Genomic DNA, 25,257 nt, shown 5'->3' with positions numbered 1-25,257 from the left:
TCTTAACAATTGAACCTCAAAATAAATAAAATAATAAATAAAGGATCAGGAAGTTTTGGTTCCCTTGTGATGAACAGAAAATTTACTCATGTCCATTTAAAAATCGACCCAGACCAAACAACTGAAGGACAAGTGGCAGATTATCCCTTTATTCAGACAGCCTTAGATGTGCCTATTTAGCTTGCGGTTTTAAGAGCCTGCAGGTATTTTTTTTTTTTTTTTTTGACAGGCAGAGTGGACAGTGAGAGAGAGAGAGAGACAGGTAAGAAAGGTCTTCCTTTGCCGTTGGTTCACCCTCCAATGGCCGCCGCGGCCGGCGCACTGCGGCCGGCGCACCGCGCTGATCGGATGGCAGCAGCCAGGTGCTTTTCCTGGTCTCCCATGGGGTGCAGGGCCCAAGCACCTGGGCCATCCTCCACTGCACTCCCTGGCCACAGCAGAGAGCTGGCCTGGAAGAGGGGCAACCGGGACAGAATCCGGCGCCCCGACCGGGACTAGAACCCGGTGTGCCGGCGCCGCTAGGCGGAGGATTAGCCTAGTGAGCCGCGGCGCCGGCCCGATTTTTTTTTTTTTTTTTTTTTTTTAACTTTTAGAAACATACACCCTCCATTTTGAACTCAGGCAGTTGATTTTTGGAGGGGGACTTACAAGTCTCATTTGGCCACCAGTTGAAATTGTTTGGGTCTGAGTCAATCCCGAGGCATTCATAATTCTAGTTTCAAGTTGTCTATAAATCTGATAGGCATCAGGATCCTTACCCATAGCATCTATAAAAAATGACCCAGTGCAGAATCCTGTGCTCATAGTGACCTTTATCTGGTATCCATTATTAACATGCACTAATAGCTTATGCCTCTTGTATATCCTACTTATGGCCCAAAGAAAATACACTGACTTCTTTCATTGCTGACAAGTGGCCTTGCCAAAAATCATAGCATTTCCGTCTGGTAACCCTTAACAAGAAGGAAATCTTGTCAGCACTTTAAACCAACACCGGGTTCTGCTTATCTCCTGTTAAATCGGTTCTAGAATCCTGATAAGACTAGCTTTCTACCAGCCTGCACTTTGGGAGAGGCCATGTCTTGGGTGGGAAAATACGTGAGGGAAGAAGACGGGGAGAATGCTGCAACACAGCCCTGTGGCTCCACTGCAGATAACCAGTTTCTCCTTCGCCCTTTCCCTTAACCTGCGCTGGTGTGGCCAATCTGATGCGGCACTACCGCTTTAGAGGTGCACCTCGATCGCTGGCTTTCCCAAGCAAACGAAGGCAGTAAGATGATTTGCCTCAAACGCAGCTAGAAACGGGAAATGAAGAAAGAAAACTAAGAACCAGCCCCAAAGCTGCAGCGGAGCTGTGGCAGGTTGACGCCCTCCACCCGGAAAGCCCAAGATGGCCGGGCAACCCCGGGACGCTGCCGGAGTCCGGCTCTCCGAGCCCTGGGCCTGCCCGAGGGAAGTCCGGAGCCGCGCCACGCCCCCCTCCCGGCACCGATCGACGTAATCCTGCTCGCCGGCAAACGTGCCGCAGGCCGCAGGCCCCGCCCCCGCTCCGCCCCTGGAAGAGCGCGGCGACCGAGCGCGACCCGTAGAGCATGCCGGGAACAGCGCTCGAGCCTCCCAGTAGCCTCTGCGACGGGCGTGGTGCGTAAGGAACTGGCCGGCGGTGGCGGTTCTGTGTAAGATGGCGGACCGGCGGCGGCAGCGCGCTTCGCAGGACACGGAGGACGAAGAATCTGGCGCTTCGGGCTCAGACAGCGGCGGTTCCCCGGCGCGGGGCGGCGGCAGCTGCAGCGGCAGCGCTGGAGGCGGCGGCAGCGGCTCTCTGCCCTCCCAGCGCGGCGGCCGGGCCGGGGCCCTTCATCTGCGGCGGGTGGAGAGCGGGGGGGCCCAGAGCGCCGAGGAGTCGGAGTGTGTGAGTGCACGCGGGCGGGCGCTGCGGGGCGGCGGCGGTCGGCGGCGGCTGCTGGGGCGTGTTCTGCTGGAGGAGCCGAGAGTTAGCCCAGGGCGGGTTTGCATCCCCTCCGGAGGCGGGAGGCAAGGCTGGGGCTGGGGGTTCCTGAGAGGAGGGCAGAGCCGCTGCGGATGCAAAGCGGATGTTTATTCAGAAATTGGGGCTGGAGGTGAAGACACCGGACTTCCCTCCGAGGCTGTTTGCTAAAAGATTTTCCTTTCCCCGTCTTCCGATTCGACCATTTTGTGTTGAGTCCACCTACATTTCTTGATCGGGCTGCCCACCTCTGGAAATCTCTGCGCTAACCCATGTCTTCTGCTTTCCTTCAGGAGAGTGAAGACGGCATCGAGGGCGATGGTGAGTAGACTCTTTGACCTCATCCTGACGAGTGTGTGGCACGCAAACTCGTGTCATCTGTTTCCAGCAGTGGACTTCTCTCATTCTGGTCGGGATTTGAGGGAGGGCGCCACGGGGCGACCTTGTGTAACAGTGGGCGTGGGAGCATCGGTTTAGCAGTGTGTGTGTGTCTGTGTGCGCGTGTGCTCTCTTGGACAAGGCACCCACAACCTGTTTCCCATCCGTAAATGGGGACCACCTTGTATCCCCCTCATAGGTTGATGTCAGATTTAACTTTAGCTTGACGCACACCAAGCAGTGAGGAAATGTGATTATGATTTCTATTGCTTTGTTTTCTTTTCACACATTTCTGTTTTCTTTCAGCTGTTCTCTCAGATTACGAAAGTGCAGAAGACTCAGAAGTGAGTGTGATAGGTTCTTTTTCCTATGGGGTGGTCAGAAAAATCTGTTTTTAAAATGTACGTATCTGTGGTGCAAAACTAACATGACCTATGGATTTCTCCTTTTGTGCATTCTTCATTTATTTTATGCTTCTGAAAAGCTGTTACAGAATGTCCTGTTCAGTTGGAGCGAGGGAAACTTGGGGCAAGCCTGTTGAAGCCACGGGTGTTGGCACTTAGCAGGTGTCTTCCCCTCCTGTGTAAAGAAGGGTCTAAGTAAGAGAATGAGGACATTCTTCAGGTTCCTCATGAAGTATCGAATGCTTCATTTTCTGCTACTGAAGTTGAGAAGCCAGCAGGCTGGTGTTTTGTTTTTTTTTTTTTCCCCTAGTGTGAGTGAAGACTTTGAAGGGTAGGGTTCTGAATGGTTTGTGACAACAGTGGCCCTCATGTTACAGTTGGGACTGTGTATCTGTAGGAGAAAGCTTCCTGAAGGAAGACTTTGTGAGCTTGTTTTGATTGGGTAAACTACTAAAGTTGCCATCAGAATGATTGGTTGTTTCCTTTGATGATGAGTGGAGTCCTGGAATCCTGCATCATCTGAAGGGAATACAAAGGGAATTCGATTCTGTGTCAAAGGTTTATAAGTTTTCTAGAACTGTTATATCTTAGACTCTGTTGAGTCCGTGGAGCTACAACAGTGAACACTTTAACCTGAAATCAGAAAAAAACATTTGGGCAGTCGTACAGTGAGTGTGGTGACAACTGCTGGAATTTCATTAAGTTGGGTGTCATGGCTGGGCACTGAATTCAAATTAGGCAGTTCGGAAAGAATATGTTAGAGTTAGCTAGGCAAAACATGTTCTGGGCAGAAGGAACACAGGCAAGAAAGCCCAGAGACAGGAGATAAGATGTAACATCTGGGGACTGGGGAGTACTTTGGTGTGGCTGGATCGTTGTTAGGATTAAGGCAGATTGGTGGGCAGGGGTCATACTGTGAAGGGGCTTACTTGTTCTTTCTCTTAGTACCTGCTCAGTGTCAGGACTGTAATAGGCACTGAGTAAAAGACCAATGATGCTTCCTCTGTGGAGTTTACATGCTGGGTTAGAGGAGGGAAGAGGACAGCTAAGCAAGTAATTACAGTAACGTTTGATAAGTGCCGTAATATTGGAAACTTAGGGTGCTTTGGAAGCCCATGGCAAGGGAAGCTAAGAGGTTTAGGGTATTTGTTTTTGGTGCGTGTTTTTGCTGTTTTGTTTATTTTAATTTATTTAGGATTTATTTTATTTATTTGAAAGAGTTAGAGAGGTAGAGACAGAGAGGTCTTCCATCCACTGTTCACTCCCCAGATAGCCACGACGACTGGAGCTTCACCGATCCAAAGCCAGGAGCCAGGAGCTTCTTCCAGGTCTCCCACACGGGCGCAGGGGCCCAAGGACTTGGGCCATGCTTCACTGCTATCCTAGGCCATAGCAGAGAGCTGGATCGGAAGAAGAGCAGCCGGGACTAGAACCTGCGCCCATATAGGATGCCTGCGCCTCAGACAAGAGCTTTAACCCGCTGCACCACAGTGCCAGCCCCTTGTTTTATTTGAAAGGCAGAGTTACAGATAGGCAGAGGCAGAGTGAGAGAGAGTAAATTGTCTTCCATCCTTTGGTTCACTCCCGAAATAGCTGCAACAGCTAGAGCTGTGCCGGTCCAAAGCCAGGAGCTTCTTTTGGGTCTCCCACACGGGTCCCGGGGCCCAAGGAATTGAACCAATTTCTACTGATTTCCCAGGCCATAGCAGAGAGCTGGATCAGAAGTGGAACAGCCAGGACTTGAACCGGTGCCTGTATTGGATGCTGGCACTGAAGGCGGCAGCGTTACCTGCTATACCACAGCGCCGCCCCTGATGTTCGTTTTTTAATTGAAAGGCAGAGACAGGTGTCTATTTCCATCCTCTGGTTCATTGTCCAAATGGCCTCAATAGCGAGGTCTGGGCCAGGCTACTCCATCCTGGCCTCCCACATAGATGCCTGAGGTCCAAGTAATTGGGCCATCATCTGCTACTTTCTTAGGTGCATTTGCAGGAAACTGGATTGGAAGTGGAATAGCTGGAACTCAAACCAGTGCTCCAATATGGGGGTATGGGATTTCAGCATCACACAAACAGCGGCTTAACCTGATGTGCCACAACACTTGGCGAACGGGATGTTTATAAATGGAGACCTGAAAGATGAGTAGGGTTAACCACCAAGAGTTTTCTTTTTTAAAAAAATTATTTATTTGAGAGGTGGAGTTATACAGACAGAGGGAGACACAGAGTGAAAGGTCTTTATCCGCTGGTTCACTCCCCAAATGGCTGCAACAGCCAGAGTTGGGCCAATCCAAAGCCAGGAGCTTCTTCCAAGTCTCCTGTACAGGTGCAGGGGCCCAAGTACTTGGGCCATCTTCCACTGCTTTCCCAGGCCATAGCAGAGAGATGGATTGGAAGCAGAGCAGCCAGGACTAGAACCGGCATCCATATGGGATGCTGGGACTGCAGGCAGAGGATTAACCTACTGTGCCACAGAGCCAGCCCCCCACATAGAGTTTTCTAAGTAGAGGAAATAGTGTGGAAAGAAAGTCTTGAAACTATAGGTTGCATGAAATTTTTTTAATTAATTATTTTTAATTAATTTATTTGAAAGTGACAGACAGAGACAGAGGGAGATCTTCCATCTGCTAGTTCATCTCCCAGGAGCTGGGGCTGGGTCAGGCCCAAGCCAAGAGCCAGGAATCCCATCTCCCATGTGGGTGGCAGAGACCCAAGTACTTCAACCATCATCCACTGCCTTCATAGGCACATTGGCAGGAAGCTGGAAGGGAAGTGGAACAGCCAAGACTCAAACCAGCACTTCAGTATGGAATTTGGGCAGCATCTCAAATGACAGTTAACCCACTGTGCTGTGACGCCCACTCCATGTGTGAACTGTTTAATGTACTAGAACATAAGAAGTGAAGTGCTAAAAGATGAGTCAGTCCAAATCTCAAAATATCTCATAAGCAAGGTTCAGATGTTTTTGGAGAGGTGGGTTAAGATGCCTGCATCCCATTTTGGAGTGTCTGGATTTGATACTCTTGCTCCTTCTTCTAGCTTCCTGGTGATACAGACCCTGGCAATCAGTGGTGATGGCTCAAGTAGTTGGGGCAGGAGCTGGTATTAGGGTGCAATAGGTTAAACTGCCACTTGTGACACTAACTTTCTATGAAGAGGTGGCAGTTCCAGTCCTCGCTGCTCCACTTCCTAGCCAGCTTCCTGTTAATGGACATGAGAAACCAGCTGATGAAGGCCCAAGTATTTGGGCCTCTGACACTCATGTGGGAAACAAGGATGGAGTTCTGGCTCCTGGCTTCAGCCTGGCCCAGACTTTGCTTTTGTGGCCATTTGGGAAGTGAACCAGCACGTGGAAGTGTACTCTCTTTTTCTCTCTTACTCTACTTTTCAAATAATTAAATAAACCATTTAAAAAAAATTAGTTGGAACAGGGACTGTTGCAGGTGTTTGGGGAGTGAACCAGCAGTTAGGAGTGTTCTCTCTTCGCCCTGCCCCTCTATTTCTAAAATAAGAAAGAAAAAAAAAAAAAAAACTATTTGGATTTTATTCTAGGCAAGTGAAAAACTATAAAAGTGTTCTAATGAAATTATGCTATAAGTAGACAAATTTCACTTATTTAAAGATTTATTTTTTGTTATTTATGTGAAAGGCAGAATTGTAGAGAAGGAAAGAGATCTTGTATCAGCTAGTTTAGTCCTCAAATGGCCACAACTACAGGGCTGGTCTGGGCTGAAGTCAGGGGCCTGGAATTCCATCTGGGTCTCGCATGAAGAGGGCAGGGACTCAGGCATCTTCTGCTACTTTCCCAAGTGCATTAGCAGGGAGCTAGATTAGAAACCAGGTAGTAGTACTCAAATCAGCACTCTGACATGGAATGTCAGTGTCACTGGTGGCAGCTTAACCCATTGTGCCACAATGCCAGCCCCTAAAAGACTTTTTAAGAAACAGCTTTGGGGCTGGCTTTGTGGTATAGTGGGTAAAACCACCCCCTGCAATGCCAGCATCCCATGTGAGTGCCAGTTTGAGTCCTAGCTGCTCCACTTCCAATCCAGCTCTCTGATATGACCTAGGAAAGCAGTAGAGAATGTCCCACGTCCTTGGGCCCCTGTACCGCGTAGGAGACCTGGAAGAAGCACCAGGCTCCTGGCCTCCGATCACCCAGCTTTGGCCATTGCAGCCATTTGGGGAGTGAACCAGCGGATGGAAGACCTTTTTCTCTGTCTCTCTCTCTTTGTCTATAACTGTACCTGTCATATAAAAATATTTTTAAAAATTGTATATATTTTAGGTATGCAGTGTGATGCTTTTATGTATGTGTACATTGTAGTGAGTACCACAGTCCTGTTAATGAACATATTCACAATTCACCTGGCTATCATATTATTAAGTGGTGAGATCTCTCTTAGCAAATTAAATGTTTGTAATATATTTTATTAACTGTAGTTCCCATGATGTATATTAGGTCTCCAGAATTTACTAATCTGACAACTGAAATTTTGTATCCTTTGACTAAAATCTCTCCTATGTTCCCTAACCTCTGGCCGCTGGCAACTGTCTTTTTCTTTTCTTTTCTTTTCTTTTTTTTTTTTTTTTAAGATGTATTTATTTATTTGAAAGGCAGAGTTACAGAGAGGCAGAGAGAGAGAGGTCTTCCATCCCCTAGTTCACCCACCAAATGGCCACAACGGCCAGAGCTGAGCCAGTCCGAAGCCAGGAGCCAGGAGCCTCTTCTAGGTCTCCTACATGGGTGCAGGGCCCCAAACACTTGTGCCATCATCTACTGCTTTCCCAGGCCATAGCAGAGAGCTGGATCAGAATTGGAGCAGCCAGAACTCAAGCACCAGTGGTGTGGCCTTACCTGTTAGGCTACAGCGCCAGCCCCTGGGAACCACCTTTCTATTCTTTTCAGTGTCTGGCTTGTTTCACTTAAAAAATGCCCTCTAAGGCCGGCGCCGCAGCTCAGTAGGCTAATCCTCCACCTGTGGCACCGGCACACCGGGTTTTAGTCCCAGTCGGGGCGCCGGATTCTATCCCGGTTTCCCCTCTTCCAGGCCAGCTCTCTGCTGTGGCCCGGGAGTGCAGTGGAGGATGGCCCAGGTGCTTGGGCCCTGCACCCCATGGGAGACCAGGAGAAGCACCTGGCTCCTGGCTCCTGGCATCGGATCAGCGCAGTGCGTCGGTCGCAGCGCACCGGCTGCTGCGGCCATTGGAGGGTGAACCAACGGCAACAGCAAGACCTGTCTCTCTCTGTCTCTGTCTCTCTCTCTCTCTCTCTCTCACTGTCCACTCTGCCTGTAAAAAAAAAAAAAAAAGAAAAAAAAAAAAGCCCTCTAAGTTCATCAGTGTTATTGCAGATAGCAGAATTTCCTTCATTTTAGGTCTAGATAATATTCCAGCACATGAATATACCACATTTTCTTTATTACCTGGCAATGAACACTTGGGTTGTTTCCTTCTTTGGTTATTGTGACTAGTGCAGTATAAACATTAGTGTACAAATATTTGTGTGTAGATACATTTTCACTTCTCTTGAGTATGTACCTAGCAATGAAGTTGCAGAGTCATGGTAACCCTGTTTAATCTTTGGAGGAACTTCCAGACTGTTTTCCATAGTGGCTCCATTTTACATTCTTGGCAGCAATGCATAGGGTTCCAGGTTCTCCTCTCTCACTGCGCTTGTGATTGCCTGATTTTTTTTTTAAAGATTAAATATACATGTGTATATATATGTATATGTAAAGGCAGAGTGGCACAAAGACAGAGATTGATCTTCCATCCACTGGTTCACTCCTCAAATACTTGCAACAGTCAGGGCTAGGCCAGGCTGAAGCCTGGAGCCAGGAGCTCCATCCCGGTCTCCCACGCGGATGGCAGGGGACCAAGAAGTACTTGGGCCATCTTCTGCTGCTTTCCCTGCTACATTAGCAGGAAGCCTGATCAGGAATGCAGTAGCCAGGACTCAAACTGGCATTCCCATATGGAATGCTGGCATCTCGAACAGCAGCCTAATCTGCTATTCCACATTTAGATTTTTGACTGATTTTGACCTAATTTTCGTATGTGGGGTTAGGTCAGAATCTAATTTTTTTTTTGTACTGAGAAACTTAAGATTGTAGTGTTGAGCAGGTCTACCTTTAAAGTCCAGGCGTAAGTGCTTTGGACTGTGGCTTAGTAAATGGATGATTGAAATGGAGGTGAAGACTGTGACCTCAGTACTGAAGTCTTCAGCTCAGCTGCAGGGTGGACACAGGCATTGGTGACTGACTCCTCAGAGGAGCAGGGGTTTAAAATGAGGCTGGAGGACTTAAATTGGAAGAGACATTGAGAATGGCAGACATAGACCCTGTCCCTTAATCTGAAATACATGGAGAATGGAAGAATCAGCTAAAACTTCAGCACAGTGGTTATTCAAAGGAAGTGGATTGCTATAGGGGAAACTTGAAAGAGTTGGAAAGAGAGTACTCTGGTGTGGTGGGTGGTGTAGGGGATTTTGACTCCTCTGGGAAGATGCTCTCCAGAGCATTGCAGCCCTGGGGTAGTGCCTTGGCTTCAATTAGACCAGACTTTGACTCTGTGTCCTCAGCATTGTGTTACTAGTGTCTTCCTGTGCTGCCCTGGAAACAATTTCATTAAAAAGAAATATTCATTTGAAAGACAGAAATAGAAGGAGAGGGAGGGAGAAAGATCTTCCATCCACTGGTTTACTCTCCAAAAGCTGCAATGACTGATGCTGTACCAGGCCAAAGCCAGGAGCTTCTTCCGGTTCTTCCATGTGGGTACAGGGGCCCAAGGATTTGAGCCAACTTCTGCTGCTTTCCCAGGCACATTAGCAGGGAAGAGTCAGAAGTGGAACAGCTGGGACTTGAACCAGTGCCTATATGAGATGTTGGTACTGCAGGCTTAACCTTCTGTGCCACAGCACCAGTCCCTAGAATGAGTTTCTTATTTGGAATAAATAGTTGCCTTATTTGACACACTAGAAAGGGTGGAGCATAAAATAGAGTTACCTCATTACTCATGCTGACTCTATTTTAAGATACTGGTATTTGAATTTAAGCTGAGTATATGTTAGAGGTGTTTAATAGGTTAAAGTTACATACACAGATTAAACAAGTTCTTGAAATTTCTGGTTCAAAACCTGAGGAGAACATAAAACCAAGAAAAGAAGTGAATGATTACCACCCACCCTTCCTCATCTCAAGAGAAAACTTTGAGGGAACTGGGAAGAATCAAGGGTGCTTGATTACTTTAAAAAAATTTGTATGTGAAGACTTGATTCTCATACTTTGGGGTTGTCTAAACAGTCCTTTCCAATTCTCTGTCATCTTTCTAGGAATTTTTTTTTTTTTTTTTTTTTTTTTTTAGATTTATTTATTTATTTGAAAGTCAGAGTTACACAGAGACAGAGAGATCTTCCATCCGCTGGTTCACTCCCCAATTGGCCACAATGGCCGGAGCTGTGCTGATCAGTAGCCAGGAGCCTCTTCCGGGTCTTCCACGTAGTTACAGGGGCCCAAGGACTTGGGCCATCTTCTGCTTTCCAAAGTCATGGCAGAGAGCTGGATTGGAAATGGAGCAGTTGGGGCTCGAACTGGCACCCATATGGGATGCCAACACTGCAGGCAGCAGCTTTACCTGCTACACCACAGCGCCAGCCCCATGATATCTTTTTTTTTTTTTTTTAAGATTTATTTATTTGAGGAAGAGGCTCCTGGCTCCTGTTTTCTTTCAGGTTTCATATCAGCCCAGCTCCAGCAAATTGCAGCCATTTGGGCAGTAAACCAGTGGATGGAAGACCTCTCTTTCTCTCTGCCTCTGGGTCTACCTCTCAAATAATTTTTTTTTTATTTGACAGGTAGAATTATGGACAGTGAGAGAGAGAGACAGAGAGAAAGGTCTTCCTTCCGCTGGTTCACTCCCCAAATGGCTGCAACGGCCGGAGTTACGCCGATCCGAAGTCAGGAGCCAGGTGCTTCCTCCTGGTCTCCCATGTGGGTGCAGGGACCAAGTACTTGGGGCATCTTCCACTGCCTTCCCGGGCCACAGCAGAGAGCTGGACTGGAAGAGGAGCAGCTGGGACTAGAACCCAGCACCCATATGACCAAGTGAGCCACAGCACCAGCCCCTCAAGTAAATTTTTTAAAAAAATTATGTATTTGGGGCAGGCTGGTGCTGTGGTGCAGTGGGTTAACACCCTGGCCATATGGGTTCCGGTTCGAGACCCATCTGCTCCTCTTCCAATCCAGCTCTCTGCTCTGGCCTGGGAAAGCAGTGGAGGATGGCCCAAGTCCTTGGGCCCCTGCACCCACGTGGGAGACCCAGAAGAAGCTCCTGGCTCCTGGCTTCGGATCGGCACAGCTCTGGCTGTTGCAGCCAATTGGGGAGTGAACCAGCGGTTGGAAGACCTCTCTCTCTCTCTCTCTCTCTCTCTGCCTCTCCTCTCTCTGTGTAACTCTTTCAAATAAATAAATAGTTTTTAAAAAATTTATGTATTCGAAAGGTTGAGTGACACACTGACATATAGGGAAAGAGAGAGAACTTCATGTGCTGATCAACTTCCTAAAAGCCTGTAATTGCTAATGCTGAGCCAGGCTGAAGACATGAGCACAGAACTCAGTCCAGGAGTCTCACATGAGTGGCAGAGGCCCAACTCAATCTGCCCGGTGTGTGCAATAGCAGAAAGCCAGAATCAGGAGTGGAACTAGGACTTGAAGCCATTCCCTCCAGTTTGGGATGTAGGTAGCTCAAGCAGTATCTTTTTTAAATTTTTAAAAATTTTTTTTTTTAGTATTTATTAATCTCTTTTTTTAGAGATTTATTTATTTATTTATTTGAACAACCGGGTTACAGAGAGAAGGGAGAGAGACAGAGACAAGGAGATCTTCCATGCGCTGGTTCATTTCCCAAATGGCTGCAATGGACAGAACTGGACCGGTCCAAAGCCAGGAGCCAGGAGCTTCTTCCAGGTCTCCATGTGGGTGCAGGGGCCCAAGCACTTGGGCCATTTTCCGCTGCTTTCCTAGGCATACCAGCAGGGAGCTGGATCGGAAGTGGAGCAGATGGGACTCGAACCTGTGCCCATATACGATGCCAGCGCCACAGACTGCAGCTTTTCCTGCTATACCATAGTGCTGGCCCCAATATTTATAATTTATTTGAAAGGCAGAGATAGAGAGAGAGAAGGAGAGACAGAAGTCTTCCAACCGCTGATTTACTCCCCAAATGGCTGCAGTGGCTGGAGCTGGGCCGATCTGAAGCCAGGAGTTTCCTCTAGGTCTCCCACATGGGTGCAGGGGTCCAAGCACTTGGGCCATCTTCCACTGCTTTCCCAGGCCATCAGCAGGGAGCTGGATCAGAAGTGGAGCAACTGGGACTCAAACCAGTGCCCATAAAGGACGCTGATACTGTAGATGGAGGTTTAACCTGCCACGCCACAGTGCCAGCCCCACCAAGTAGTGTCTTAACCACTCTGCCCACCCCTGAATGTGCTATTATTAATAGTGCACTTATTCTCTAGAAATTCAGGCAAGAATTATTAGTATATTTTCTTCTTCTTGAAAAGATTTTATTTGGCAGAGGGAAAGAGCTCTCAAATACCCGCAACAGCTGGGGCTGGATTGGGGATGAAGCTGGGAGCCAAAAACTCAGTCCAGGTCTCCCGTGTGGGTGGCAAGCACTCAGCACTCAACCATTTGTCAGTAGTGCTGCCTCCCAGGGTCTGCCTTGGTAGTAAGCTGGAGTCAAGAGTAGGAGGCAGGGATTGAACCAGGGATGTGGGCTTCCCAGTCAGCATCTTAACCTCTAGGCCAAGTGTCTGCCCTGGTATATTTGCTTTAATTTTTTTAAGATTGATTTATTTATATGAAAGAGTGACAAATGGAGAAAGAAACTCTCCAAATGGCTGTAACTGTCAGAGCTGGTCCTGGCTGAAGCCAGGGGCCTGAGTACCTGGGCCACCTTCTGCTGCTTTCCCAGGCACATTAGCATAGAGCTGAATCAGAATGGAGCATCTGGGATTCGATGCCATTACGTGATGCTGGCGTCGCAGGTAGTAGCTTAACTCACTGTGCCAGCCTTGCTTTTAATTCTCGTAATAAAAATTTGTCAGCAAATGAAGAATGGAAAATAAAAATGCACCATTCAGATCTTATTTCCATAGCTGACAGGGAAACTTTTTTCCAGGGTGAAGAGGAATACAGTGAAGAGGAAAACTCCAAAGTGGAGCTGAAATCAGAAGCTAATGATGCTGCCAATTCTTCAGCAAAAGAAGAGAAGGGGGAAGATAAGCATGACCCCAAAGGCACTGTGACTGGAGAGAGGCAAAGTGGGGATGGACAGGTCAGTATGCAGCATGGTCCTTCATCTTGGGGCTGGAATAGGGGCTCTCTGCCTTGGAGGAGTAAGGATCCCTTTATCTGTCCTCCAGGAGAGCACAGAGCCTGTGGAGAATAAAATGGGTAAAAAGGGCCCTAAACATTTGGATGATGATGAAGATCGAAAGAATCCAGCGTACATACCCCGGAAAGGGCTCTTCTTTGAGCATGACCTTCGAGGCCAAACCCAGGAAGAAGAAGTCAGGTAACAGCCACCTGCTGCTGCTGCTATGTGGCCTGTGTTTTAATGCCTACTATATGCCATACACTTTGCTGAGTACTTTGCCTGTACTATCTCATTTACTCTTCACAAACACATTTTAAGCTAAGTATTATGCTTATCTTTATTGTACAAATGAGGAAAGTAAGGCTTAGAATATTCAATTTGGTAATTCTTGATAGAGGAGCTGAGATCCACAACAGAGCAATCTGTCTCCATAACCCAGATGGCAGCAATGGCTGGACTGCTTCGATCTGGAGCTAGGAGCCAGGAGCTTCCTCCGGGTCTCCCACGCAGTGCAGGGGCTCAAGGACTTGAGCTATCTCCTGTTTTTCCAGGTCGTAGCAGAGAGCTGGGTCGTAAGTGGAGCAGCCAGGACTCAAACCGGCACCCATATGGGATGCCAGCACTGCAGGTGGCAGCTTTACCCGCTGTGGCACAGCGCTGGCCCCTAGGTTTTTTTGATCACCACACTTCTGCCTGCCTTAATCTGAGGCCTAAGTCTTCTGAGTTAGGAAGTATTTGCCTAGTACTTGTCTGTCTTGGGAGAACAATGTCTCAAAGCTACTGTGAAGTGAAGTTGTCTTACTTCTATTCCTATTGTATTTGAGCCCAGCAGGCCCTGAGGTGTTGTGATTTACTCTTGTTTTGGGGAGGTTTGTTTTGTATAATCTGTCTGGAATGTGAACAGACTACATGAAGTTCCTACTGTCTTCCTGCCTAAACCCATTTGTTTTATGAACATCTCTACCTGACAGACACTGCAAACCTAAGTCAATTTTCCTTGGTTTTGTCCAGACCCAAGGGGCGTCAGCGAAAGCTATGGAAGGATGAGGGTCGTTGGGAGCATGACAAGTTTCGGGAGGATGAGCAGGCCCCGAAGTCCCGACAGGAGCTCATTGCTCTTTATGGCTATGATATCCGCTCAGCTCACAATCCTGATGACATTAAACCCCGAAGAATCCGGAAGCCCAGGTGGGGAGATTGTAAAGCCTAAATTGTATTTTTAGAAAGAATTTCCCTGCTTTTCTGAATGCCTTTCTAGCCAGTAAATGAGTGGGTAAGGACTATGGGAAGGCTTCCTGATTGGCAGTTTCTCTCTCTAGTGGTCCCATTTGTTATTTTTTTGTAGCAGTTTCTCTATTCCATTTTTATTAGATTTGGAAGCCCTCCACAAAGAGATCCAAACTGGATTGGTGAGCGGCCAAACAAATCCCATCGCCACCAGGGACCTGGGGGCACCCTACCACCAAGGACATTTATTAACAGGAATGCTGCAGGTACTGGCCGCATGTCTGCACCCAGGAATTACTCTCGATCTGGGGGCTTCAAGGAAGGTCGTGCTGGTTTTAGGCCTATGGAGGCCGGCGGGCAGCATGGAGGCCGGGCTGGTGAGACTGCTACGCATGAGACTAATTACCGGTCACGGCGCCTGGAGCAGACTCCTGTGAGGGATCCATCTCCTGAAGCAGATTCTCCAGTGCTTGGTGGCCCTGAGAAGGAGGAGACAGCCTCAGAGACACCAGCTGCAGCTCCTGACACGACACCACCAGCCCCTGACAGACCCATCGAGAAGAAATCCTATTCCCGGGCAAGAAGAACCCGAACCAAAGTTGGAGATGCAGTCAAAGTTGCAGAGGAGGTGCCCCCTCCCCCTGAAGGGCTGACCCCAGCTCCTGCAGTTCCAGAAACTACCCCTCCTCCACCTGCTAAGACTGGGAACTGGGAGGCTCCTGTGGATTCTACCAGTGGACTTGAACAAGATGTAGCACAACTAAATATAGCAGAACAGAATTGGAATCCAGGGCAGCCTTCGTTCCTGCAACCACGGGAGCTTCGGGGTAGGTGTCTTAGGGTTGGTGGCCAGCTTTTTCCCTTTGCATCACTGGGTTGAGGAGCATGGGACTTCTATCTCTTGGGAAGCTAGTATCTGACAAATAACTACCTTTTCATTATCTGAGGGGGAAAAAAAGATGGATTTATAAGCACATTTACCCAGTCCCCACAGTAGTTTCTTTATTTTTTTTCTTTTTTCTTTTTTTTTTTTAATTTTTTTAGTAGTTTCTTTAGTTACCCATAGCTGTGCCACTGCTTTGCCTACAGTTAACTGATCACTTTTGAGCTCCAGCATGTAGAATCTTTTTCTACTCTAGAAAAAATGGAAGAAGACAGTGTTCTTACTTGAGCTAATAGTTAAACATTAGAAGGCAGAAATTTACTCATTGACTTTGAATCAGGATCTTCCCTAATCTCTTTGAAAGAAAAGCCTCTCCAGTTTTCATAATCTTCTAGAGACAAACTGCCCAATAGGACTTTCTGCAACAATGGTGCTTTTGAGTATAGTTATCCCTCAGTATCCTGGGGATTGGCTCCAAGACCTTGTGGATCCTAAAATCTGCAGATACTCAAGTCCCTTATCTAAAATACTATAGTCTTTGCATATAAACTGCAAATTCTACCTTATACTTTAATCACCTCTAGATTACTTACAATATATAATAAAATATAAATAGAGAGAAGGGAGTGCTATAAGAATGTGGCCAAAGGAAGGAATTGAACTTTTGATTTTAACTAATAGAAACTTTGGTGCATGTGGTTAGTGAGTATCATATTGGACGGTGTAATTCTAGGAACTAGGGCCTACCTCTCACCTCTTTTGCCCATCTGGCCTTTTCTTCCCCTAACCAGATAGACTCAAGGATTTTGGTGGTGGTGGTAGTTTCTGAAATCTAGCTCAGAGGCTGGTACTGTAGCGTAGAGGGTGAAGCTGCCGCCTGCAGTGCCAGCATCCCATATGGCCACTGGTTCAAGTCCCAGCTGCTCCACTTCTGTTCCAGCTCTCTGCTATGGCCTGGGAGAGCAGTGGAAGATGGCCCAAGTCCTTGGGCCCCTGCACGAGTGTGGGAGACCCAGAAGAAACTCCTGGCTCCTGGCTTTGGATCAGTGTAGCTCTGGCTGTTGCAGCCGCCTGGGGAATGAACCAGTGGATGGAAGACCTCTCTCTTTCTGTGTAACTCTGACTTTCAAGTAAATAGATAAATCTTAAAAAAAAAAATCTAGCTCAAACTTATATTGGACATGTTCATTTTTTTAGATTTTATTTATTGATTGATTAAAGATTTATCCATTTATTTGAAAGGCAGAGCCACAGAGAGGCAGAGGCAGAGAGAAAGGTCTTCCATCTGCTGGTTCACTCCCCAGATGGCTGCAGTGGCCGGAGCTGGGCTGATCAAAAGCCAGCAGCTTTTTCCAGGTTTCCCACACAGATGCAGGGACCCAAGGAGTTGGGCCGCCATCTGCTGCTTTCCCAGGTCATATCAAAGAGCTGAATTGGAAGTGAAACAGCCGGGACTTGAACTGGCACCCATATGGAATGCTGGCACTGCAGGTGGTGGCTTTACCTGCTATACCACAGCTCTGGCCCCTTAAAGATTTATTTATTTGAAAGAGTTAACAGAGATAGAGACACAGAGAGAGAGGTCTTCCATCCTCTGGTTTACTTCCCAAATGGCTAGAGCTGAGCCAGTTCGAAGCCAGGAGCCAGGAATTTGTTCCCAGTCTCCCACACACGTGCAAGGGCCCAAGCACTTGGACCTTCCTCTGCTGCTTTCCCAATAGAGCAGCTGGGACTTGAACTATCACCCATATGGGATGCCAGAGCAATGCCAGCCCGGACATCCCTGATGTAGGATGAATTTTTTTTTTTTTTAAACTTATTTTAAAGGTAGAGTGAGCTGGCTTCTACTGATTCATTCCCCAAATGCCAACAATGGCTGGGACTGGGTCAGGACAAAACTGAGAGCCAGGGAATGCAGTCACTTAGTTAGGAGCTGGATCAGGTAGCAAACCTGGGTGCTCCAGTATGGGACATCAGCAGTTAACCAATATCTTAACTGCTATGATAAAAGATCCACCCCATAGGTGATTTTTGAACACCAAAAAGTAATGCAGCCTACACTGGACCTGGAAATGGATTCTGGATAAAGGAACTTACCTGCCTACTGATAACTTACTATCATTGCAAGACAGTCTCTGGAACATTCCTTATTTTTTATTGTTTTGTTTTTTCCTTTTCATTCAAAAAAGTTACAGAGAAAGAGAAATCTTCCATCTGCTGGTTCGCTCTCCAAATGGCCACAACAACCAGGGACTTGGGCTGTCTTCCACTACTTTCCCAGGTGCATTTAGCAGGGAGCTGGATTGGAAGTGAAGCAGCTGGGAATCACACTGGCGCCCATATGGGATGCCAGCACTGCAGACGGTGGCTTAACCTGCTGCGCCACAGTGCCAGCCTGCAGGCACATTCCTTTTTGTCCTGAGATTTCAGCCAGGAGGGCATCTCCTCCTGCACTTTCAGCCTAAACCTCTGTAACTGAGATTTAGATTCCTAGAAAATTCAAACTTTTGGGCCAGGATTGTTCAGTATGCTTAATAATGTAATGTGTTAATTGTAACCTCCTAAAGATTCTCTCCAAAGTATATTTGATAGGAAAAACTTGAACTGAAGTTCATTTCACTTAAGTAATTTTTCTTATGTTCAAGAACTTTACTGCTGTATTATGATGGTGAGAAATGGGGATCAAATTTTCAAAATGCTAACAGAATGTTACTTTGGGTTTTTGTTTTTTTTTTTTAAGATTTATTTTATTTGAAAGGCAAAGTTAGGGCTTCCATCCACTGGCTCACTCCCCAAATAGCCACAACAGTCAGGGTTGAGCCAGGCCGAAGCCAGGAGCCTGGAATTCCATCCTGGTCTTCCACATGGGTGGCAGGGGCCCAAGCACATGGGCCAACTTTGGCTGTTTTTCCAGGCATATTAGCAGGGAGTTGGATCATAAGTAGGAGCAGCCAGAACTCAAACTAGTGACCATATGGGAGCTGGCATTGCACGAAGCAGCTTAACCCACTACCCCACAACACCAATCTCAGAGAAAACACAATTTAAAGGAAAAGAAGAAAGCCGTTATACACGTTGACTGCCGCCCGTCATTTTCTTGATGACATCTTTGAGTCCTACTCGCGTACGTCTGTTCCTCACCAGTGACTTTTTATATTACAGGTATGCCCAACCACATACACATGGGAGCAGGACCTCCGCCTCAGTTTAACCGGATGGAAGAAATGGTACAAAATGGCAGAAGGGATAGATGGAGGGGCTGATGGTTACAGCATGTACTGTTTACAAAAAAGATGAGGTCTCAAAGTTAGTTTTCCCCTTAATCACCCTTGTTTCTTTTCATTTGTGTCTCAGAAATATAGGCTGTAGGTTCAGAATTTGATGTTTTCTACTGATTTTGCATTTTGCAAGTACTTAATAAACATTTGCCGTGTACCAAGTGTTTGGCAGCACCTAACAGAGAGTAGGACTTGAGGAGAGTCGGCCCTCTGGAAGGTGTCTTGCTTAGGCCTCTCTCTCTGTCTCAGGGTGTTCAGGGTGGTCGAGCCAAACGGTATTCATCTCAGCGGCAAAGACCTGTTCCAGAGCCTCCCGCCCCTCCTGTGCATATCAGTATCATGGAGGGACATTACTATGATCCACGTGAGTTTTTCTTATTGTTCAGCTAACCTTTTAGGTAGGGTGAAATGAACTAACCTGCCTCCTGATTTTTCCTTTTGACCTTGACCTCTCAAAATTGTTATCAAAAATTGCCTATTTAAGGCCGGCGCCGCGGCTCACTAGGCTAATCCTCCGCCTAGCGGCGCCGGCACACCGGGTTCTAGTCCCGGTTGGGGCGCTGGATTCTGTCCCGGTTGCCCCTCTTCCAGGCCAGCTCTCTGCTGTGGCCAGGGAGTGCAGTGGAGGATGGCCCAGGTGCTTGGGCCCTGCACCCCATGGGAGACCAGGAAAAGCACCTGGCTCCTGGCTCCTGCCATCGGGTCAGCGCGGTGCGCCGGCCGCAACGCGCCCGCCGCGGCGGCCAATGGAGGGTGAACCAAAGGCAAAGGAAGACCTTTCTCTCTGTCTCTCTCTCTCACTGTCCACTCTGCCTGTCAAATAAATAAATAAATAAATAAAGGACAACAAATGCTGGCAAGGATTTGTGGAAAAAAGAACCCTTGTACACTGTGTGGGGAATGTAAGTGGGTGCAGCCACAAAGAGAAAACGAAGAGGAAATTTCCTCAAAAAAAAAAATTGCCTATTTACTGTATTCTGTACAAAGAAATTCAGAACATCTTTTAAATGGTTTGGAGGACAAGAAGACCTTTCCATGTGTAGGTGAGGATTTATGAGACTGCCAATGTGGTATTTTACAGTGCAGTTCCAGGGACCAATCTATACCCACGGTGACAGCCCTGCCCCACTGCCTCCGCAGGGCATGATTGTGCAGCCAGAAATGCATCTCCCCCATCCAGGTAAGCCTTCCCTCTACCTGTATTCTTCCCTATGTGAGGATGTGTGTTGGGGCTCCATAAACCCCATCTCCCAGAGTTCTGTGCTGCTTGCCTTTGGGTCTTGCCACCCTGGCTGCTTGGGCAGCAAACTCCTCTTAGGTCCATCCTGAAGACTTTCATCTCTGAGCCTGTTTGTGCTGAAAGTCCAACCAGGCCATGCCATGAAAATAACAATATGTTTTTCAGTTTTTGTTTTCTGTCCCTTGTCCAGGTTTACATCCCCACCAGACGCCAGCGCCTCTGCCCAATCCGGGCCTCTATCCCCCACCAGTGTCTATGTCTCCCGGACAGCCACCACCTCAGCAGTTGCTTGCTCCCACTTACTTTTCTGCCCCAGGAGTCATGAACTTTGGTAATCCCAGTTACCCTTACGCTCCAGGGGCACTGCCCCCACCACCACCTCCTCATCTGTATTCTAACACACAGGTGAGATGACTAATTTCTAGGTACATGTCCTTAAAATCAGATACAAATGTGGAATGGGAGAATGCCAAAGGAATCTGAGAATATTTCAGGGCCACTGATTTGGGTGTGGAGCTGGGATGCCTCTTGGTGGTCAGGAGTTGGAAATGCAGTTCATGTTATGCCTATCATCTGTTAATTTTCTTTCTTTCTTTTTTTTTTTTTAATAAAGATTTTACTTATCTATTTGAGACGTAGAGTTATAGACAGTGAGAGGGAGAGACAGACAGAAAGGTCTTCCATCCGTTGGTTCACTCCCCAGTGGCCACAATGGTTGGAGCTGCGCCAATCCGAAGCCAGGAGCCAGGTGCTTCTTCCCAGTCTCCTACGTGGGGTCAGGGGCTCAAGGACCCAGGCCATCTTCCACTGCTTTCCCAGGCCACAGCAGAGAGCTGGATTGGAAGAGGAGCAGCTGGGAATAGAACAGGTGCCCATATGGAATGCCGGTGCCACAGGCGGAGGATTAACCTACTGCACCACAGCACCAGCTCTTTTCTTTGGGTTTTTAATGGTGTTTCGGCAAATGTTTTTGGTGCATTATAGGCGCTCTGCTGTTCATTCAGCTGCAGACAGAAGCTGTTTCCTGCTCATTACCAGCCCCACCTTTTGTCCTGCTGAATTCCTGACATGTTGATACCATCTGATATCTGGAGTGTCACCATTGAGCTCAACCTTTTCCATTTGTCAACTGATGATAAGAGTTAGAGAAAGCTGGATGGTTCTTTGAACAAACAGAAACCAGAGCATAGTAATGATACTTTATTTTGCAGGACAGCGTAGAGATATAAAAAATTGTAAATACTCTTATTTTTGTAGCTGAATGTTTCCTGTTCCACATAGGTTGAATGAATTAATTCCTTTTTCTTTTGTGGGGTCCCAGGCCCCATCACAGGTATATGGGGGAGTGACCTACTATAACCCAGCCCAGCAACAGGTGCAGCCAAAGCCCTCCCCACCACGGAGGACTCCCCAGCCAGTCACCATCAAACCCCCTCCACCTGAGGTAGGAGAGCTCCTTCCTATACTTAAGGCACATGCAACATTGGCATGCTTTCCTTTTCCCTCTTTTTCTGGGTATGTTTCTACAAAATATGGTCTTTTTTTTATATGGCCTGATAATAAATTTCCACTTTATTATTTCAGGTTGTAAGCAGGGGCTCCAGTTAATATGAGTTTCTGAATATTTTTAAACTAACATCATATAAAAGTAAGTATACAACTCCTTAAAACCAGTGCTCATGCTTACGTGCTTAACCAAGAAATCAGCTCTTAATTCTTGAAGTTCTAACATTGGATCACAGAGGAGACCTAGAGCAGTCCTGAAATACACGTTTGTTTTATAAAAGCATTATGCTGAGCTGAAGTGGAAACCTTTGTTAACTTGACAGTTTCATTTGGGAAGCTGCAAGGAAGAAATGTGGATGTGCCATCTACACTTGATCAAGGAAAAAGGAAATCTAAATTTGACAGCAGAAAGAACCAGTTCTAAAGATCATAGAAGAGAAAGACACTGGGGTTTTTTGGTGGTGGTGGTGGTTTCTGTTTTGTTTAAGGGCATCACTTGAAAGCATTATTTAGAAATGTAGATTTTTGAAAATGGTTTATAAATGCCCAGAAGGTCCACTAACATTTTGGTGGGTCTTCCGTTTTCCCAATCCTTGTCAGAACAGCAGAGATGAGAACTCAGGAGAGAAGAGAAATACGACTGGCTGGCTACTCCAGGCGGGCTTCAAAGATACAGGGTGGCTCCTACCAGTGACAGCTGAAGGAGGAAGACCCCTGCCTTCCTCTGAGGACAGGCTCTGTTGGAGAGGGAGAGAAACGATGGACTTCCTCCCACCTACACTCTACTTGAGGTGGCTGTGCTCAGGGGAGCGGAGATCCAGGCAGCCCTGGCTTCTGATTCTAGATCCAGAAGCCCACAGCTTTGTTCTGCTTCACTTTCTCCTAGGAAATTCAAGTGTCTTCTGGTCCCAGGGAAGTTCCTTCCTGTTCGCTTTTGTTTTGTTTTGTTTTCTGAGATGCTCATTTTTAAAGCCTGGCTTGCTGTTCTTTAATTAATATTCTGTTAGTTTCTTCTCTCTGTTTCTTGCTCTCTCTCTTTCTCTCTCTCTCTCTACCTTTAAATGAAACAGGCTCATTCTTTTGGTTTACTGACCCATCCATGTTCCCTTTTGATTCTTTGCTGTATCCCAGATAATTGAGAATGTATCAGCCAGCCTTTCCCCAAGTCTGAGCTGGCGTTTGCTATTCGCTTGTATACTTGGATTCTCTTAACTCTTCTAACCCTATGGAAGCAAAGCTGTCTGTGTAGTTTCCCATTGAGAAGAAAAGCTCAGAGTGGGCGAGTAGGAGCCCTTTTTGGCTTCATTTTTTACAAGTCTGAGCCTCCATTAGTACCTGTAATCTGTGGGGTTCAGTCTTCCGTTGAGGAGAGATGGCAAGCCAGATGCATTTGTGAGCAAGAGCGGGTGGAGGATGGGCCTTTGCACCGTAGGGGTGTATATTCACACAGTGCTCAGGGCTCAGCCTTTGAGGTAAGTGGAATTAGAGGACCCTGCTTCTCTTTTTTTCCATCCCAACAACCGCATCCTCTTTCCAGTTGCTGTGGACCAATGCATCTCTCTAGAAGAAAATACTATCCAGCAAGCAACCTAGCCTGTCTTTTGCCATTGCTCTTCTCCATGTCTTTCCTTCTACAGATGTTTTGGATGTTGTTTGATTTTTCCCAAACTGTACTCCTGTTCTTGGAAACAGGAGATACCACACCTGGGCTTAAGGCCTAAGGAAGCCAGTCACCTTGTGGGTTAGGGCTCCGCCCTCCATTCCTCTCTGTCCATGGCACTGAACCACCCCCTGCTGCCTCTGCAGAAGAGAATCCTGTTACTGCTCCACCTGTGTCTGCCAGGGGTGACTTGGCCACTGTCGCTGTGCTCCTCCAGAACCCGATGGAGAAGGTGATGGCTGTGTCTCTTCCCTAGTAGTGTCACTAATTCCTTCCCTCCGGCAGTTGGCCTAACCACTCCTGAGTCACAGGTGTGGGGGGGGGGGGCACTCAAGCTGTAATCCCCCTGGGAGGAGATAATTAAGAGATTCTTCTAGGGGTAGCTGGTGATTGTGCCTTTTGTAGGCTTCCCTTTGCCTTAAACCTGAAGATGTCTCCTCAAGCTGTGGGCAGCATGCCCAGATTCCCAGACCTTACTACACTGTGACAGTTGTCTCCATTGGTCCACTGTGTTTAGTTGCAAGGAATTCTCCATGTGTGGTGTTGTTTTTTTGTTACTGTTTTAAAGGGTGCACATTTGTGATCTGCATTGTGACTTGGAGATAATAAAATTTAGACTATAAACTTGGCTTCTTGGCCAGTGTCTGACATGAGTCTTGATTTGGAAGAAAGGGAGGAGGACTCCCTGACTCCCTACGGAGTCACAGTCACAGCTCAGGCTGCCTCAGACTTGTCAAGTGGAAGCCCAGAGGTGAGGAAGCCAGCCTTAACCACACTGCCATGTGGACCCCAGGATATCACGTGCTGCTTTAGATTGGCAGTGCCAGGGACAGAAAAGCTAATGTGATGGCACATCTGGTATCCTCATTCCTTCTTTTGTGTTTGGCAAGTAAGTGTCCCAAGGTAATGTGCTACTAAATGACCATACAATTGTACCAGCTCCTAGATGAGAGGGAGGCACAAGTAGCTGTGTTTCTTCAAAAATAAAGATGCTGGGGCCAGCACTGGCAGAGCGGGTAAAGCTGCCACCTGTGACCCTGGCATCCCATATGGGCACTGGTTTGTGTCCTGGCTGTTCCATTTCTGATCCAGCTCCCTGCTAATGGCCTGAGAAAAGCAGCAGCAGATGGCCCAAGTGTTTTAAGCCCAGCTACCCATGTAGGAGACCCAGAGGAAGCTCCTGGCTTTGGCCTCACCCATCCTTGGCTATTGCAGCTGGGGAGTGAACCAGCAGATGGAAGATCTTTCTCTTCAACTTGACTTTCAAATAAACAAATATTTTAAAAATAATAATGCTAGGCCGGCGCCGCGGCTCACTAGGCTAATCCTCCGCCTAGCGGCGCCGGCACACCAGGTTCTAGTCCCAGTCGGGGCACCGGATTCTGTCCCGGTTGCCCCTCTTCCAGGCCAGCTCTCTGCTGTGGCCAGGGAGTGCAGTGGAGGATGGCCCAGGTGCTTGGGCCCTGCACCCCATGGGAGACCAGGAAAAGCACCTGGCTCCTGGCTCCTGCCGTTGGATCAGTGCGGTGCGCTGGCCGCAGCGCACCAGCCGCGGCGGCCATTGGAGGGTGAACCAACGGCAAAGGAAGACCTTTCTCTCTCTCTCTCTCTCTCTCACTCACTGTCCACTCTGCCTGTCAAAAAAAAAAAAAAAGGCTAATTAAATGCTGTACTGAGTTGTTAAGGACCATAGTCAAAATGATAGGTAAAGCAAAGAATAAAAACCCCCCACTCTAGCTGATAATGTGACTTGGGTCCCTCATGCATTCAGGGCAATTCTCAGCTTTGAGTATCTGGCTTTTTCTTTTTTTTTCTTTTTCTTTAATTTGAATGAGAGATCTTCCATCCACTGGATCACTCCTCAAATGCCCATAATAGCTGAGCTGAACCAGGCCAAAGCTGAGAACTGGGAACTCTTCCTGGGTCTCTGACATAGGTGACGGGGATCCAGGTCACCATCTACTGCTTCCCAAGCACATTAGCAGAAAGCTGAGTTGGAAGTGTGGACTCGGGACTCAAATCAGGCACTCAATCTGGAATGCTGGCATCCCAAGTGTGGGCTTAACCCATCACACCAGAACATCCTCCCCTAAATTGCCCGTTTCTGTCCCATTATTTATTTGAAAGGCAGAGCTCTTCCATCTGCTGGTTCACTCCCCAAATAGCCACAACAGCTAAGGCTAGACCTGGCCAAAACTAGGAGCCAGGAACTGCATCTGGGTCCCCCATGTGCGTGGAAGGGACTCAGGTCCTTGGACCATCGTGTGCTATTTCAGATGGCATAGCAGAAGCACAATAGCTGGGCCTTGAATGAG

General features: G+C 47.5%; 1 protein-coding gene across 3 annotated transcripts; it reads left to right on the top strand.

The window, feature by feature from the left end:
• Window positions 1-1,617: 1,617 nt before the first annotated feature.
• On the top strand, window positions 1,618-23,571 carry CASC3 (CASC3 exon junction complex subunit). 3 transcript variants are annotated; one of them, XM_002719352.5, is made up of 14 exons: window positions 1,618-1,912; window positions 2,281-2,308; window positions 2,672-2,709; window positions 12,951-13,106; window positions 13,195-13,346; window positions 14,160-14,336; window positions 14,520-15,202; window positions 18,421-18,485; window positions 18,786-18,900; window positions 19,618-19,716; window positions 19,967-20,181; window positions 21,098-21,220; window positions 21,361-21,424; window positions 21,888-23,571. In XM_002719352.5, exons 1-13 carry the CDS (start codon window positions 1,682-1,684, stop codon window positions 21,382-21,384), a joined length of 2,106 nt encoding a protein of 701 aa, XP_002719398.2. In that variant the 5' UTR covers window positions 1,618-1,681; the 3' UTR covers window positions 21,385-21,424; window positions 21,888-23,571. The 3 variants fall into 3 exon arrangements, with proteins under 3 accessions (XP_002719398.2, XP_051681614.2, XP_008269654.2); XM_051825654.2 differs by having other exon boundaries at window positions 21,606-23,571; XM_008271432.4 differs by having other exon boundaries at window positions 1,619-1,912; window positions 21,883-23,571.
• Window positions 23,572-25,257: the final 1,686 nt, after the last annotated feature.

Source organism: Oryctolagus cuniculus, chromosome 17 (genome assembly GCF_964237555.1).
Source record: "Oryctolagus cuniculus chromosome 17, mOryCun1.1, whole genome shotgun sequence".
NCBI lineage: Eukaryota > Metazoa > Chordata > Mammalia > Lagomorpha > Leporidae > Oryctolagus > Oryctolagus cuniculus.
Note: the sequence above shows the minus strand (reverse complement) of the source record. Positions and strands in the feature narration are given on the sequence as shown.

Bases quoted from the DNA above. Each gene is read 5' to 3' on its own strand.
- CASC3 (XM_002719352.5), top strand. From the start codon at position 1,682: ATGGCGGACCGGCGGCGGCAGCGCGCTTCGCAGGACACGGAGGACGAA. The intron at 18,901-19,617 runs GTGAGTTTTTCT...GGTATTTTACAG, and splicing joins GGGACATTACTATGATCCAC to TGCAGTTCCAGGGACCAATC. The intron at 19,717-19,966 runs GTAAGCCTTCCC...TCCCTTGTCCAG, and splicing joins AATGCATCTCCCCCATCCAG to GTTTACATCCCCACCAGACG.